The following is a 14,704-nucleotide window of genomic DNA, read 5'->3' on the forward strand; positions in this document are numbered from 1 at the left end:
ATGATAGCTTTGCAGGATAGAGTAATGTTGGTTGTAGGTCGTTGCTTTTCAACACCTTGAATATCTCTTGCCACTTCTTTCTGGCCTGCCAAGTTTCTTTTGAGAAATCAGCTGACAGTCTTATGGGGGCTCCTTTGTAGGTAATGAACTGATTTTCTCTTGCTTCTTTTAAGATTCTCTCTTTGTCTTTAACCTTTGGCATTTTGATGATGATGTGTCTTGGTGTGGACCTCTGTGGGTTAATCTTGTTTGGGACTCTCTGTGCTTTCTGAACTTATATGTCTGTTTCCTTCACCAAGTTAGGTAAGTTTTCTGTCATTATTTTTTCAAATAGGTTTTCAACTTCTTGCTCTCTCTCTTTTCATTTTGGCACCCCTATGATGCGAATGTTGGCACACTTGTAGTTGTCCCAGAGGCTCCTTACACTATCCTCATTTTTTGGATTCTTTTTTCTTTTTGCTGTTCTGATTGGGTGTTTGTTGCTTCCTTATATTTCAAATTGATGGTTTGCTTCTTGGTTTTACCTACTCAACTATTGATTCCTTGTAAATTATTCTTCCTCTCTCTCTCTCTCTCTCTCTCTCTCTCTCTCTCTCTCTCTCTCTCTTTCCCTTCCTTCCTTCCTTCCTTCCTTCCTTCCTTCCTTCCTTCCTTCCTTCCTTCCTTCACCTGAGGACATTTTACCATTTTTTGTTCAGATAGAGTGGGAGGGAGGGAGGGAGAGGGGGAGAGAGAGAGAGAGAGAGAGAGAGACAAACATCAACGTGAAAGGGACACATCGAGTAGCTGCCACCTGCACAACCCAACCAGGGCTGGGGACAAACTGCAATCGAGGTACGCGCCCTTAGCGGGAACTGAACCTGGATCTCTCTGGACTGCAGGCCGATGCTCTAACCACTGAGCAAAACTGGCCAGGGCAAATTATTCTTTATTTCAGTTAGTACATCCTTTTTGATGTTGTTGATGTTCTCACTAAGTTCCTTGGAGGTCTCACTAAGTCCCTTGAATGTTTCACCAAGTTCCTTGAGCAACCTTATAACCTGTGTTTTGAACTCTGCATCTGAATGATTGCTTATCTCCATTTTATTTAGTTCTTTTCCTGGAGTTTTGTTCTTTTCTTTCATTTGGGACATGTTTCTTTGTCTCCGCATTTTGGCTGCTTCCCTGCAATTGTTTCTATGTATTAGGTAGAGTTGCTATGTCTCCTAGGCTTCATAGGGTGGCCTATTGTTGTAGGTGTCCCATAGGATCCAGTGGCACAGTCTCCCAGCTGGGCCCTCGAGGTGCACCCCTAGTGTGGACTGTACATCCTTCTGTTGTAATTGATTCTTGATTGCCATTGGCACGTCAATGGGAGGGATTTACTCAGGCTGATCAGCTGCAAGTCGGCTGTACCCACTGGACACTGGCCTCTGACTACCTTGGAGGATCAGCTGTGTAGGGCCCCACCACACAGAGCAAGATTTACTTCATAGGGGCTCTGGTAGCCACTCAGTCTGCTCATTGAGTGTGTCACTTGTAGAGGTGGTTGGGTGGTGGTATTTTGATGTAGTCTGAAGCTGTCTACTGGGTGTGCTGGCTCTGGGGCAAGGTCAGCCACTGCCTGTGTTCTATCCCCGGCCACCAGGCATGAGCTACAAAGTGATCTGCCGATGGCTGCTTCTAGTGCCAGGCCTGGGGCCACTTACTGAGAGGTATGGGGCTCGCTGAGACCAGATGCTGCTTGTTTTAGAGATTTTAGGAAACTCTGAAGCAGGATCCAAGACAGGCCAATCCTACGGTAAAGCCTTTGGAAACAGCTTGGGTGGGCCCGAAAGTTGGGTGGGGTGGGGCGGGGCCTCAGGGGGTCAGCAGGGCGGGGCTACTAGTGTGAGCCAGGTTGCTGGAGTCCCAGATATGGTGGCTGTCTGCCGCCCCAGGGAAGGGCTCACCAAAGGAACAAAGGCCTCTGACAGCACGTTTGTCCAGGAGAAAGCTGCCCCTCCAGTCCTCATCCTGAGGCTAAACAGCTCAGTTCTTCCCTGTATGTTTCTGGCGCCCTTCAAGAGCCTCCCCTCTGAGCTCAGAGGGAGCGAGTCCGAGTAAGTCTGTGTGCGGGCCCTTTAAGGAGCTGCCTGGGGCTCCCGCAGCTTCAGCCTCCCTGAGCCTCAGTTCCCGCTGGTTTTTCCAGCCAGAAGTGATGGGGATTCTCTTCCTGGCACTGGCACCCTGAGCGGGGCACCTGGTGTGGGACGGGGACCCCTCAGTCCTCAGGGAGGACCTTCCCAGCCGAGGTGTCCTCCTGATTTTTATCTGCCACACGTGGGTGTGGGACCAGCCCGTCCCCTCCGCCCTCCTACCAGTCTCGATGTGGCTGCTGCTTTAATTCCGTAGTCTAGGACTTCCATTCAGCTCGATGTCAGGCGGTTCTGAATGATGGTTGTGCTGTAGTTTAGCTGTAGTTTTGATGTGGTTGTGGGAGGAGAGACCGCATTTACCTACCCGCCATCTTGACCGGAAGCCATTCTCTTATTTAAAAACCTAAGGTCTGTGGCAATCTAAAAATTAAAAAGCTCTCCCTGTATTGAATAAGTGATATTTCTAAGAAGCCAATCTGCTGGTTCCCCATTTCTCTCAAGACACACACACACCCCTACCTTCCATCCTGGTTGCGTGCCAGCCACATATTCATACAGCTGCATCTAATTAGGGACCGAGACGCCTAGAAAACAACTACATACTCAGGACCTTTGAGGGGCAAGGAAGCGTCCAGGATTTTATCCTGGGAGGTGTAGTCTTCATAATTTTAGTGCTACAGGGAAAACATATTTTAGATTTTTATATACTCCACCTGTTAAAATTATCTGCCTAGTAGGATCAGAGTGGATGAAAGTCTTAGACCTGGGGAAGTGGGCAAGTAGTACTCATCAACCCAGTGTTTCACCGAAGAGTCGAGAATTTCCCTAGGATCTAGTTGAGACTCATAAACCATGACTGTGGTGTAATACCAGCTCTGGATTTTTTATTTATTTAAAGTCAAACAAGGCTTCACATTACGGTTGAAACAGATCTATCAGAAACTCTTACTTTTTCAGTATACAAACTAATTTGGGGAGAATTTTCTCTCTCTCCCTTTCTTCAACCACAAAAGCAACTGAGATTTTTACAGTGAAACAAGTACACATTTGATGACTTTTTTCCCTTTAGCTTCCAAGTAAGCCTTGGGGTTTGTCTAATACCAAATTATTGCAATTAAACCACTATGATTTCCAGAAAGTTCCCAAACTTCTGGTAACTGGCCTATTTCTCCTAGTACTAGCACAAATTTAACCACATTCTGTTTGTCATGAGTGAGAATTGGAAAAGACAGAACTCAATCCTCTTTCCTGTGGTGCTGAATAAACACCATTTTACTTTGAATTTCATTTTGTATGAGTTCTAAAATGGTCCCACATATATATTACTTTTCAGTACACTCTCTTTTCTTTCTCTTATTTTCTTTCTCTCCCTCCCTCTCCCTCCATCCCTCCCTCTCTTTTTACTTTTTTCTTCTTCTGTATTTGCTTTCTTTCTGTATTGATTTATTTTTATGAGCATGTTGTACAGTTTACCTTATTTTTTTTCTAAGATGTCACTTTTTATATTCTTTAGCAGGTTGAACTTAAAATATCTTTCATCAATATAGCAATTATATTTAAGTGTATTACTATGCTAAGGTAATATTATATGCTTTATACATTTCATCTTTTATCACTTCTTAGGCTATTAAATATTCCTAAGGCAGTTATTACAAATCAAGGTCTGAATTTTTTATTTTTTAAATGATTTTTTAGCTGAAGAATAAGCCCCCCACATATGTTTTTTTAGGTGATGTTGTTAACATGTGGTCTCATAGGAGAAAGAACCGATGACGACGTTTCTTACTTGCCGTCTAGGATGAAGTTAAAAGGGGACTCAGAATGAGAATCTTTGACCTCTGACCTTGTCCTAGGAAACATTGAAAAGAAAAATCTACTTGGCTCCAGGGCTGTATGCATTGTCCTCAGCACCATCAGGAAACAGACATTTGAGTCACATTTTTCTCTGGTCATTTCAGTGTTCTATTTTTGACTCTATTTTAATATCAGTTTTGGCATGTTTAGATTTTTTTTTCTCTCTCTCTCTCTCTCTCTCTCTCCTCAGTAGAAGAGGTGAGACAGATTTTGTTCCGTTTTTTTTTGAGTCAGAAACCAGTTTCTTTGGCCAAGATTCAAAATGAGGCCTTCTCCTTTCTTTTCATATGACATTAGCGTATTAGGAAGTACATAGGTATATGTGCATATGTATGTGTGCATGTGTATATGTGTGTTTAATACTGAACTGTGTACTAGATAGTGCTATTGTGCATGTGTATGTTTATACATACATGTTATATATGTGCATGTATATATATACATTTATATATTTATTGCATATATAAGAATATATTACATGCTGATTTTCCACTCCTAGAAAGTATATTTCTGATGACACTGTCTACCCTTGGAATGTAATTTCAACTAATTTTCACATAAAAATGTATTTTATACTTTCGGTACCCAAAAACAAAATATAGACAACACAACATATTCGCTATTCTGAAGAGACAACTGGCTCATTGACTTTTAATTTTAAGGTTTTAGTATTATCTCTTAGTATAATTTTTTACATTCCATCAGTTTTTAAGGCCTTAGTCTTTCTTTCTTTTTTTTTCCCCCAGTATTAGGCTGTCCTGAAAATAATTATATGTTAAAAACAGTTTATTATAGGATCTTGGGTTTTATTGACAGAATTTATGTTTTCAGCTTATTATACACACTCATAGATATTCGCTCAAACAGAACTTTCACACCTTTACCAGCGGAAGATTTATACTTTCAATTAGCTACTTTAATTAGCTGTTGGGAAGGTACCTTTTCCAAATAGGCAATCAGTTTTGGAAACTTGAGATTCAGAAAACTCGTTTTAAACTCAACAAGTTTATCATATGTTTATGCAAGGTCCTTTCTAAAACTCTGAGATTTAGCAACAAAGAGTAGATGAATTTATTCTTTGTGGAAAAAAGATACTCATAGTTTAAAACTTTTCATGAATATAACAAATACAGCCACAAGAAATATGTTTTCCTACATAGGATTTGTATTTATGATATTTTCTGCCATCTCTCAATCAAAAGACTCTTATCAAAAGATCTGGCTGGCTGGATCCAACTGTCTTGAGATGATCACTACCACTTTATTGTTTAGCTAAAGTTGATTGTCACACCAATAAAAAGGAGATGTGGAGAATCCTGCTCCTCTGAGCCTCAAGTGCATCTCTCTTTCAACCATAGTGCTAATTATTTCTGTCGTACTAACTTTTATTACAAAGAATCCAAAACCTAAATAATAAGTATGTTGATATCCTAAATAGCTGTATTCAGTGTTCTCTCTTCGATTCTGAAATTTATGCAGATCAGTCAATAATTTTAGTAGTTTTCTGTTTATAATGGTTTGAATGTTCACACAGATGACACCAGTTCACACAAGGAAAGAACTACACTCCACTGCATTCTTTGGGTCACAGTCTAAAACCCCAACCCAAGGAATTAGTCATGGACAGTCTACCCCATTGTCCATCTGCCAAATGTATTGAAGAAAATCCAGGCTCATGTTATGTTTGAAGCTATTTTCTTATTTGGCTAATAATATTCTGCCAATTATTGGCCAGAATTTCAGATTTAGTTAACAGTATTCAATGTTGTTTACAAAAAGCATGTATACCACAAAATGACATTAAAGGGTTTAAAAATAAAAGAACCCTTACCCCCCCAACACACAATAAATAATAGACAACTATACAGGAGAAATAAACATTTCTATAAACATTTTTTAAAAGCCACTTCAATTACCATCAAAATGCAAATTAAAATAACAGTACAATTCTGTTTTCACCTTTAAGTCAGAAAAATTTTAATCATAGTCAGTGTTGATGAGCATGCAATAAGAACATTTTCATACACTGCTGATGGAACTGTAAATTAGAACTATTTTGTTTAATGATTTGGCATTATATATCAATAATCTTAAATTTTTCATAACTTTAGATATAACTATTCACCTACTCACCTGTTATGCAAGGAAATCATTGGAGCTATATTGAAAATGCCTGTAGGGTTCAGACTGACAAACCTCAGAGGAAGGGGTGGGGGAAAGGGAAGAGATAAACCAAAGAATTTATATGCATATGTACATAACCAAAGGACATAGACGACAGTGCTGTGACGGTGGGCAGGATCAGGAGGAGGGTGTCAATGGGGGCAAAAGGAGAAACACCTGTAACAAAAATAAATTAATTAATAGAAAAATTAATAAAAGAAAAAAAAATTTTTTTAAATGGAAAATGTATGTAGAAAATTTCATGACAGCATTATTTATAATAGCTAACAAATAGAATCAATTTAAATGTCAGATCATGAAATGTCAGATCAGTTATGATCTGTCAATGGGATGTAATATTTTTCATTTATTCAAAACCATATCATTTAATAATTGGGGAGAATGATTTGGGAAATGCTTATGATTAAGTAGAAATATCAGTAGAAAAATATTATTCTAATTTTTATTGCATCAGCGTACATTGTTAAAGACAGGAAGGAAAAACAAAACATTTACCTGGGTGATAGAATGGTCTGGGTGTTAAATAGGTGCAAAAGAATGTATTAGCAGTTCAGTGACTCCCTTACAACCAAGGGTGGATGCATTTCTCCTCAATGGGGGCAGTGTTACTTCAACCACAAATGGTTTGTTTTTGTCTTTGCAGTACCTTGTCCACTAGGAGAATTCTCACGTTCTGGGTTAATGCCCTGTCATCCCTGTCCTCGAGACTACTACCAACCCAGCGCAGGGAAGTCCTTCTGCTTAGCTTGTCCCTTTTATGGAACTACGACCTTCACGGGCGCCACATCCATCACAGACTGCTCCAGTAAGATGATATCTTTTCTTTCTACATAATCCTGTGTTGGTGATTTTTGCTTGTCTCTGGGTAGTTTCAGTTCCGAATATTAACATTTTCCATGGATTTGGGTGTGTAGACTTGTTAAACTGTCTTTTTGACTTTTTTTTTTTTTACAGCGACTCAAAGATTCTTAATTTGGGAATGTTGATAACTTCCAGTTTCTTTCTAAAAGTCTAGAATTTAATGGCATATCCCATCCCCCTCTCTGTTTTATTTTTTAATATTATGGCTTTGCCTGCCCCGAGAGCCAGAACCTTGGCCATAGCTACCGCACAGTCGCACGTTTCTCTAATGTTTTCCTACTCGTCGTATTAGGTTTCAGTTCCACCTTCTCCGCTGCAGAGGAAAGCGTAGTGCCCCTTGCTTCTCCAGGACATGTCAAGAAGAAGTATGAAGTCAGCAGTCAGGCAAGTCCGTCTTCTGTGCATGAAATTTCCTCTAGTGGAATGTTCAGAAAATAATTTGTCATTATACATGCTACACAGAGGAAAATGACCAGGGTTGAAACTTTAAGTAATCAAGACTCATAAATAGTATCAATGAATACTTGTATCTATGTGTGACTTCTAGTAAGAACTTTCAAAACTTCAGCATCGGAAGTCCTAAGTACCAAAAAAATGGGATTTTTTTTCCAAGCAATTTCTGGTATAGAGATTGTGTACATATGGGTGCCTGTTGATTGACTAATAAATGTACCATACGCACCACCTGTCATTTGAGTGAGGGCATTTGGATTAGCCAAAAGCCTTTTCTGATTGACAGGAAGAGTTATTCAACTTTCATGAAAATTATTTAAAATATTTTTTGTCCTCAAAAATAATAATTTATTGGAGTAAGGCGTGGGTTTTAAAAATTTAAAAAGCATAACTCATGAACATAACTAAATTAATTGTTCTGCCATTACTCTGAATTCACCCTGCCCAATGTCATGATAAATTCCTTGGCTTCAAGTGTTTTTAAGGAGGATAATGTTTTATTTCTTATTTTAACTTCCTACAGCCTTGTCCAAACACACTGATTTATAATGCCTGCATAAGTCGTATTTCAAACTAAGCTTAGTGGAGACAGGTTTTGTAAGGACTTCTAGAGCTGTAACTGTTAACCCTGGAGACATAGTAGAATCTACTGGTCAACTTTCTAAAATAGTGATGCACCGATCCCACTCCCAGAGGTCCTGGTTTAGCTGGTCTGGGTTGGGGTCCTGTCCTTAGTATCCCTTTAAGACACCTCAGTGGATGCTAACAGCAGCCAGCATTTAGGAACACTGCTTGGGGTCACCAGGACATCACCACATGTCTGCAGGCAGCAGCCTGTCTAGCTTGAGTGACCTCACCTGAAAACAGGAACTGGCTGTGTAATGTTGCAAACCTAACTCCGTAGTCGGGGTGGCTTCGAAAGGAATAGAGTGTTTTGTCTCTGATTTCTTTTCTGTCGCTGGCAGGTTTTCCATGAGTGCTTCCTAAACCCCTGCCACAATAGTGGAACCTGCCAACAACTTGGCCATGGTTACGTCTGTCTCTGTCCGCCTGGATATACAGGTAACATAGAGGAATGCAAATTCTGATGCGTTTTTCATATGAGGTTATTGTGACTTGCACTATCAAACTTTGGACATTAAAAATAAACCCTGTAGGATACATGAGGTCATTTCAAAATCCAAACATTTGGTTGAATAAGATAAACCAGTAAGTGAAAAAAGGTATACACATATCTTACAAATGATAGTTTTCTTTGCACATTTTGAAGGAAGAATAAAGAATTATCTTTTTGATGAAAAAGTCGCATCATATCTCACAATTCACAGTTCCAGAGGCCATGTTCAAGATTTCCTTCTAACACAAACTGAATGCATGCCACTCGACATAGAGCAGATTGTCCAACATAAACATTTGTAAACAAATTCCAGTTCCCCTCATTTGCTTCACACTAAGTGGATAGCTATGGTTTGCTGCTTTGTTTCTATCTTTTTGGAAGTTATGCTTAGGAAAACAAGATGGCTTTGGACTTGATTATGTAGGAATCATATAAGAATTATGTTTTCTTGCAGTTTGGTTCGCATTCTGGCTCAGTCCTGAAACATAATTTTTGAGTGGAAATAAACTATATCTTTAAATTGCAATTTATTTTAAATCACTCCCTGTTTTCTTCCAGAAATAAAGTTTTTGCATCTATCTGAATTTTGTACCACCAACATGAAACCTTTTTAATGAGAAAAACCTTTTTATTTAAGTAAAAGAATTCACAAAATAAGCAAAAGGAAAGTTGGAAAACAAAATATAGCCCAAGGCTATCGAGAATATTGGTATTCCACTTACTATAGCGTGCTTGTGTGTGCATGTTTCAATTTTTATAAAAAATTCTTCCTGACTTTCATAAGAAAGAAAAGATCTTGTCCTAGAACTCATGGAGGAGGAGGTTGAGGAAGGGCATCCTTCAGGACAGTGGTCCTCCAACATCGGTGTGCATCAGAATCACCTGGGGGCTTGATGAAGCAGATTGCCGGACCTCTACCCTGGAATTTCTGATCCAGTAGGTCTGGGGAAGGTCTGAGAATTTGCATTTCTACCAGGTTCCAGGTGATGCTGATGCTATTAATCCAGGGGGATCCCACTTTGAGACCCTGTGCGATAGAGGAAGAAATGGTTTCCAGCGGAGCTAGCCCATAGACTGCCTACAGGAAGATGCAGTACCACTCTAGGGCACCTGGCTTGTGAGTTGAGTTCTGGTTGGATTTAGCTCCACCCCCCACCCCCTAGCCAAGTGACTTCGGTAGCAGGTATATTTGACTTTGTATTTTCAACTTTGGAATTAACCAAATTCCTGGCTCCATTTTATGCTCCAGGTACCCCTCCCCCCACTTCCAACTTGGAATATTTTGCTATCCGTTACATACTCTTATAAGGATATCTTAAATCTGCTTAGAAAGAGGCAGTACCTTTATTCGTAGCACTTAACAAATATTGGCTTTTTCTTTACCACTAGCACTCCCCATAAATTCAGATTATTGGCATAATTGCCTTTTAACCCCTCCCTCTGATTGTCCTCCGGTGTTTGGTTTGCATTTTAGGCTCCAAGTGTGAAGTGGACATCGATGATTGCAGCTCGCTGCCATGCCTCAACGATGGAATTTGTAAAGACCGAGTAGGGGGATTCATTTGTGAATGTCCACGGGGTTACACAGGTAAGGGGAACGTTTGCTTTCACAATATAAACCTTGGAATCATTAAAATTTCATTGCTGCAAATCAAAACTACAATGAAATACCACCTCACACCTGTTAGAATGGCTGTTACCAAAAGATAGGTAACTGTTGGCACGGACATGGAGCAGAGGAAACCCTCGGGCACTGTTGGTGGGAATACAAACTAGTAACAAGCCACTGTGGAAAACAGTATGGCGATTGCTAAAAACATTCAAAATAGAATTCCCGTATGATCCAGCAATTTCACTTCTGGGAATCGGTCCAAAGGACAGGAAGTAACTATATCAAAGAGATATCTGCAACTGTGTGTTCATTGGAGCATGATTTACAGTAGCCGAGACGGAAAGAACCAAAGTGTGTTTCAAGGGATGGAGGGATGAAGTAAATGTGATAGATATAGATACAGATATTATTCAGCCAGAAAAAGAAGGAAATTCTGCCTTTTGCAACAGCACAGATGAAACTTGTGGGCACTATGCTAAGTGAGATAAGCCAGACAGAAAAAGACCTATAATCTCACTTATATGGAATCTTAAAAAGTCAAACCCAGTCTGGTTCTTCCACCGTCCCCCATCGAGGGACCAAGCAGCTTGGGCTACAGTGGCAGTGGCAGCCCAGGCTCGAGAAGGGTCTCAGTGCACAGTGGCCCACAGGCACCCGGCACACCGTGCACCACCGCCAGGATGCCCAACAGGAAGGTCAGCTCTACCACCTAGGGGGCAGCGAAGGAGCAGCTCAAGGGAAGATCAGCAAGGCTGTCGGCTAAACCTGTCCCTGTAATAGTGGAAATGAGGCCAAAAAAACGCAGCAGGAAAGGATAATTCTCCAGACAAAACATGCAAACAAAGGGAAAGAGGGAGCAAAAAAAAAAAAAAACAGTTTAAAGCGGCTAACCTGGAACCTGAAAATCTACCTGCTGAAAATGGAGAAACTATAAACCAGGAGAGCCCAGCCTCGGATGCAGCAGGAGAGAAAGAAGCCAAGTCTGATGAATGTCATGTACCCCATCTTATCAGTGGTCCCTGCCCCCTTCTTGTACAACCCAGACGAATATTTTTATCAACTATTTTGTAAATGCAAGTTTTTTAGTAGCTTTAGAAACATTTTTAAGAAAAAAGGGGTTCCTCCTCATCCCCCTTTTTTAAAGTGTAAATGCTTTTTCTTAAAGAGGTGAACTCATTTGTTGGTTTATTTATTTATTTATTTTTATCCTCACCCGAGGACATTTTTCCATTTTTTGTACAGATAGAGTGGGAGAGAGAGAGAGAGAGAAACATCGATGTGAAAGGGACACATCGAGTGGCTGCCACCCGCATGACCAACCAGGGCCGGGGACAAACTGCAACCGAGGTACGCGCCCATAGCGGGAACCGAACCCGGGTCTCTCAGGACCACAGGCCAACGCTCTAACCGCTGAGCCAAACTGGCCAGGGCTATTTTTTGGTACAACCAGAAAATGGTGGGAGATTGAATATGAGAAGCTGTGACCGTCTCGGGTATCCAGCAAACATTCCATGGGTGGGGTAGTTTTATGTCCTATAATGCAAAGCATACCAATGGCAATGTGAGGTCAGTTGTGCATTTAATATGTCTTGAACATTTTAAATGACTTCTATTCTCATGTTCTTGGTAGAATAGTTTCTACCACTCCCTGATCTTGGTTCTTCCCAACAGAATTCCGTGCGACATCTTTGGTGTGGTAGTCCAGTGGTACCTCTGTTCACATGCTGTGAGAAGTCGCAAGTTTGATTATGTAGTGTAGGTGATATCAAATTATGAATTAGTGGGACTTTGATGTGATAGCATATCAACATTTGAAGATATTGGTACTTACTACTCCATTAGGGAAAATGAGCCTTTAAATTTGAAGCTGGAAAGTCATCGGAATAACTATTTAGAAAAGAATCACAACTGCTGTTTAGGTTTTAGGTATGTATGTTAACAATTGTGTACAAATTGAAATGTTTGTGTACTTATCATCAAAACAACTAATAAAATCTCAATTATGAAAGAAATAAAAAAGCCGAGCTCATAGAAACAGAGAGTAGAATGGTGGTTGCTGGGGGTGTGGGTGGGGATAGTCAGGCTGTGTTGTTTAAGACCATAAACCTGCAACTAGTAGGTAAATAAGTCATGTTAAAGACTCAAGGAATCAACTCAAAAAAGGGTGAACATCTAGCAAACAAACAATATGATTAAAAAAAGTTTAAAACAAAAGCACACCCTCTTAACTAAAAAAATAGCTAGCTATGCATGGTTGTCATTTTCCGTTGCATGCTGACAATATCAGACTTCTTGCTAGAAAATTTTTGGAGTTCACACAATAGAAGAAAACATTCTATTTTGATGTGTTTGGCAAAGAGCAACATTTTTTGCAAACATCTTAGCCATGATTTTCAGTTGTTCTTTGTACCTGAACAACTTGCTTGAAAAGTATTTGTCCTAAATTCCTCCAGCTCAAATATTTTATGATTCTTTGCAGGTAAACTTTGTGAAGAAGATATCAATGAGTGTAGCTCCAGTCCTTGTCTAAATAAAGGAGTCTGCATCGATGGCGTGGCTGGCTACCGCTGCACGTGTGTGAGAGGATACGTAGGTAGGATGTTTTCATTCTTCCTACGTTGTCTTAAAGTCCTACAAAGCACCACAGTTTATTACATTTACTGACATTATATATGTCAATGTTGATTTTCTGATTTTATAAATGTGTTGTGATTATATACGAGAATGTCCTTTCTTTTGTTTTTTGTTTTTTGTTTTTCACGAAAGTCTTTATTTTGGGGGGAATTGCAGTTAAGGTATTTTAGAGGTAAAGGGCATCACATCTGCAGTTTACTTCTAACCAGTTCAGACAAAATAGTATCTTTGTGTGCGCATTGTGTATTTGTAAAGAAAGACAGAGACAGAGAGAGAAGACAAGTTTATTTTATATGGTAAGACAAACATTCAAGAAGGAACTGGAGATAAATCATGTAAGATGATACTATAAATAGATGCTAAATAATATGATATTATTTATATTTATATATAATATTTATATATAATAGTGTGTGTGTATAAAACTGATAAAGAGGAAGTCCAAAAAAATGGACAGGGAAGAAAAGAGGCAAGGTCAAAGAAACAGAGGAAAATGTTGAACTAAATGTGTTAGTTTTACTTTTTAACATTATCTCAATCAGATGTCTGTTACTAATGTTTGTTTCAGAAAGACGTAAGGTAAAAAGAGTAGATTATCAAAAACACAGTCCTAAAATGATATTGAAAAGCCAGAGTTCATCAGAGAATGAATCTCAAGCCAGTTTGATCGGCCAGTGGCTCTTCAGCCTCCATTGAGAAGCAGCATCCTCCAAGAAGTCAGCACTTTGATCACAGTCCTCCAAGGGACTAACAGCTGGGCTCTTTCTCATCCTCATCCATCCCCAGGTCTGCATTGCGAAACAGAAGTCAATGAATGCCAGTCAAACCCATGCTTAAATAATGCAGTCTGTAGAGATCAGGTTGGGAGGTTCTTGTGCAAATGCCCGCCTGGATTTTGGGGTACCCGTTGTGAAAAAAACGTGGATGAGTGTCTCAGCCAACCATGCAAAAATGGAGCTACCTGTAAAGATGGTGTCAATAACTTCAGGTAAGAGACTAGTCTGGTTCTTTCTGCCATTTTTGTTTACTTATAACTGTTCAGTCATTCTGCAGTCTTTATGGAGTATTGTTTTGAGTCCCAAGTCAACCATTCCCAAATTCTAACCCCAGGATAAGCTACAGTAGAATCTCCCCACCACCTGTGGTTCTGATTCACTAAGTCTGGTGTAGAGTCTGTAATTTTAAAATAGACAACCTACATGATTTAAATTCCCCAATGAGTGTGGTGCACAGCTGCATTTTGGGGACCACTGTCCTATACACTGATTCTCCAGTATCTGTGGGCAACTGGCTCCAGGCCCCCTGCGGATACCAAAAACCATGGATGCTCAAGTCCCTTATATAAAATGGCCTAGTATTTGCATATAACCTGTGCACATCCTCCCATGTACTTTCAATAATCTCTAGATTATTTATAATACCTGTTACAATGCAAATGCGATGTAAATAGTTGATACACAGTAATGTTTAGGGAATGATAACAAGAACAGTGTCTGTGTGTTTAGTACACATGCAACCATCAACCATTGAACGCCCAACTACATAGTACATGTCAGCCACACATAACATTTTATTTAGACTATTTTTGACCCATGGTTGGCTGAACCTGCAGGTGTGGAACCCATGGATACAGATGGCCAGTGTACTTGGGAAGGCAATAAAAGATGAAAGGAAACACAGTTACACAAGAAGCAAATAGAGAAGCACTAGACAGAACTCATGTTTGAGTGCTTTCTATTTTAGCTGGAATTTTCACACTGGATGAATTCAGAAGGACGCATGCATACTGTCACAGTGCCGGGCTACATCCTATGTGCATGGTTTCCAAACATTTTCTTATTGTGGTTGAAAATAGTAGTGTTTAGGGAGGAG

General features: G+C 39.9%; 1 protein-coding gene and 1 pseudogene across 1 annotated transcript in view; both read left to right on the top strand.

The window, feature by feature from the left end:
* Positions 1-14,704, top strand: part of SVEP1 (sushi, von Willebrand factor type A, EGF and pentraxin domain containing 1) — a 181,993-nt gene that overhangs the window by 95,408 nt on the left and 71,881 nt on the right. Inside the window, exons 19-24 of the mRNA XM_036260999.1 lie at positions 6,799-6,960; positions 7,309-7,400; positions 8,435-8,531; positions 10,061-10,174; positions 12,678-12,791; positions 13,619-13,820. Coding sequence (XP_036116892.1) covers positions 6,799-6,960; positions 7,309-7,400; positions 8,435-8,531; positions 10,061-10,174; positions 12,678-12,791; positions 13,619-13,820 — 781 coding nt within the window. The remainder of the gene's footprint in view (positions 1-6,798; positions 6,961-7,308; positions 7,401-8,434; positions 8,532-10,060; positions 10,175-12,677; positions 12,792-13,618; positions 13,821-14,704) is intronic.
* Positions 10,879-11,957, top strand: LOC118629935 (annotated as a pseudogene).

Source organism: Molossus molossus, unplaced genomic scaffold (assembly GCF_014108415.1).
Source record: "Molossus molossus isolate mMolMol1 unplaced genomic scaffold, mMolMol1.p scaffold_m16_p_14, whole genome shotgun sequence".
NCBI lineage: Eukaryota > Metazoa > Chordata > Mammalia > Chiroptera > Molossidae > Molossus > Molossus molossus.